This window comes from Corvus brachyrhynchos, unplaced genomic scaffold, assembly GCF_000691975.1.
Source record: "Corvus brachyrhynchos isolate BGI_N302 unplaced genomic scaffold, ASM69197v1 scaffold99, whole genome shotgun sequence".
Taxonomy (NCBI): Eukaryota; Metazoa; Chordata; class Aves; order Passeriformes; family Corvidae; genus Corvus; species Corvus brachyrhynchos.
The window spans coordinates 996,942-999,502 of NW_008239778.1; the positions used below are offsets into that span (position 1 = coordinate 996,942).

The 2,561-nt window shown below is 47.3% G+C and overlaps 1 protein-coding gene across 1 annotated transcript; it reads left to right on the forward strand.

The window, feature by feature from the left end:
- Positions 1-2: 2 nt before the first annotated feature.
- Positions 3-1,659, forward strand: CHCHD2 (coiled-coil-helix-coiled-coil-helix domain containing 2). The gene is made up of 3 exons (XM_008640350.2): positions 3-128; positions 721-871; positions 1,336-1,659. The coding sequence occupies exons 1-3, from the start codon at positions 3-5 to the stop codon at positions 1,344-1,346; spliced, it is 288 nt and encodes a 95-aa protein (XP_008638572.1). The 3' UTR covers positions 1,347-1,659.
- The last annotated feature ends 902 nt before the right edge of the window (positions 1,660-2,561 follow it).

Genomic DNA, 2,561 nt, shown 5'->3' on the forward strand with positions numbered 1-2,561 from the left:
AGATGGCCACCACTGCTGCCGGGGTGGCCGTGGGCTCGGCCGTGGGACACACCATCGGGCACGCCATCACCGGAGGATTTAGTGGAGGGGGCAGCTCCGAAGCTGCCAGGCCTGATATCACTTACCAGGTGAGGGGAAGCACAGCTGGACACCGACTGATGGGCACAGTTGATTTGGAAGATCAGTTCCACGTGGGCTGAGGGAGTTGCTAGAGCCTTAAACACCACATGAATCATAGCTGGGGTACTTAAAGTCTTTATATAGTCTATAGACTATATATATATATAAATAAAACCATATATAGTCTGTAGCTATGGACTGAATCTCCAAGGTAACTCACCATGAATAATCTTAAAAAGAGTTCAGAGGGATTCAAGAGTGATTTGTGCTGGTGGCAGGATATCAGTGTTATTTTCTACTGTATTATTCCTCTGATTCAGGCAAGACTTCCATGTTCCAGGTCTGATGTTGGTGAGACCTTTGATACACTCAGAGTTACCTGAGTGTATCAAAACCACTCAAGTGTTTGTAACTTCAAAAACTGCTCGGAATGTGGCATTCCACTCCTGGAAAGTTACTTTGTTTTTCAGCCCTTTACTTGTTTTCCGTTTAAAAATCATGAAGATTTTGACTAAAATGCAGGAAAGATATCTCGGCAAGCAGTGTGGGGATGGTTTGGCTTCATTGGAAGGGTCCTTACAGAGCTGTTTGGTTTTTCAGGAGCCCCAGGCTGCTCAGGCTGCCCAGCAGCAGCAGTATGCTCCTTGCCAGTACGAGATTAAACAATTCCTGGAGTGTGCTCAGAACCAGACTGACCTCAAGCTGTGCGAGGGCTTCAGTGAGGTGCTCAAGCAGTGCAGGGTTGCCAATGGTAAGTACACAGTGCTGACAGGCAACTGTTACATGGGATAATTGGTAAAATTATCATGGAATGATGTCCTGGGGTTTTGATCCATCTGGTGAAGGGTGGGGAGTGATGAAGGTGCTCTTAAGTCAGGTAAAGCAGCTGCTGTTCTGTTGGGCTTCATGCTGGAGGTGATGGGGTGGAGAGAGGGTGAACTCCTGATGCTTTTGTGCTGGTGCATGGATTGAAGATGACTGGAAAAGTAGCAGCAGCACATTTGGGGAATTAGCAGAGCTCTAAGGACAACAGAACCATCCTGTCCTGGAAGGAAGGAGGTGGCTGTGCACCAGTGCTGATGTCTGCAGCTCAGCATATCCCAGAAAATGTATGAGGGAAGGGGGGAACACCCTGACAAATCTGTCTTATGGCAAGGAAAACCACCTTTCCATTCAAGGATCCAGAACTTACTGAGATAACTCCTTTCCTTTCAGGTTTGGCCTAAGCCTGCTTGAGGCTGCTGAAGATCATCTTGCAAGAACTGACCTACGAATGAAAACAAAAAGCTTCAGTAATAAAATTTAAAGCTGTCTGGTATCTTGTTAGTCCATATATTCACACTCTCATCCCTGTGGCTTGACTTCTGCCATAGCTGCCTCCGATGTGATACAACTTCACAGCCGCAATTTAATTTAGCACAAAATGGAAGAGTGAATAATAAAGCAGAATGAGCGAACGAGGGTTTAACTGATTTTGCTGATTGTTGTGTTGAACGTGTGTAATGTGGTCTATAAATAAACTCTCTCTAGAAGTCCCTTGCTTTAGTTGAGTGCTGGAGTTGAGCTTAAAGGGTGAGGAGGTGAGAATTGATTTTGGCAGGGTGTTTTGCAGCTCTTTCATCCTGTGATGGGGCTGAACCCTGAGAGGATGGTCCTGTGGCCTTTCCCTCCTTCCTGGCTCAGGCAGGTGACAAAGCCACTGCTGCTACATGAAAATAATAATCACTATTTAAAAAGTATTTACTGATGCAAAGTGCAAACCCTCCTTTTTCCATCGGAGGGAGCAGCCACATCGTGCCTTGCTGAAATCCTTGGGGCTGATAGAGTAAACACCCTCCTCGACATCACTGGAAAAGCCTGGATAAGCTGTGCCCCCACCAGGAAGTGTGGTGGGGAATAACCCTGCCCTGAAAAGCGCAATTCCTGTTAAAAATGCTTTCCTAGCTTGACCTGTTTTTCCTGAAGTGCTGTTCTGCTGTTGGATGTTCTGCCTGTTCCTAAAGCCCTTCATCTCGTGCCTGCAGTTCCTGGAAATGAAAGTATTAGATCAGTGTTCAAAATGGAGAAGAGTCACCTCACACAGGGGCGATGAGGGCAGAACTGCCTGTCCTGGTGACATGAGCAGCTTCGCTTCTGCTGATGAAACTCCCATCTCATTTCTGCGGTGTTTCAACGTCCTGGTGAAACTGAAATAAAACCAGTGCGGGGTTTGGGCCAATCTGGGACAAGAGGAAATGGCCTTAAGATTCGGTTAGATACTAGAAAAAACGATTTCACTGTTTGGATGGTCAGGCACTGGAACAGGTTTCCTGGAGAAGTTGTGGAGTCACCATCCCTGGAGGTGTCCAAGAAGCGTCCGGACCTGGCGCTGGGTGATGACCGAGCGGCTCACTGGTGGCAGTGCTAGGACCGGCTGCTCTTAAAGCTCTCTCCTTCCCTTC

Excerpts from the sequence above, each read along its gene's own strand:
- CHCHD2 (XM_008640350.2), top strand. The coding sequence starts at position 3 with ATGGCCACCACTGCTGCCGGGGTGGCCGTGGGCTCGGCCGTGGGACAC. Across the intron at positions 129-720 it reads GGCCTGATATCACTTACCAG|GAGCCCCAGGCTGCTCAGGC; the intron begins GTGAGGGGAAGC and ends TTGGTTTTTCAG.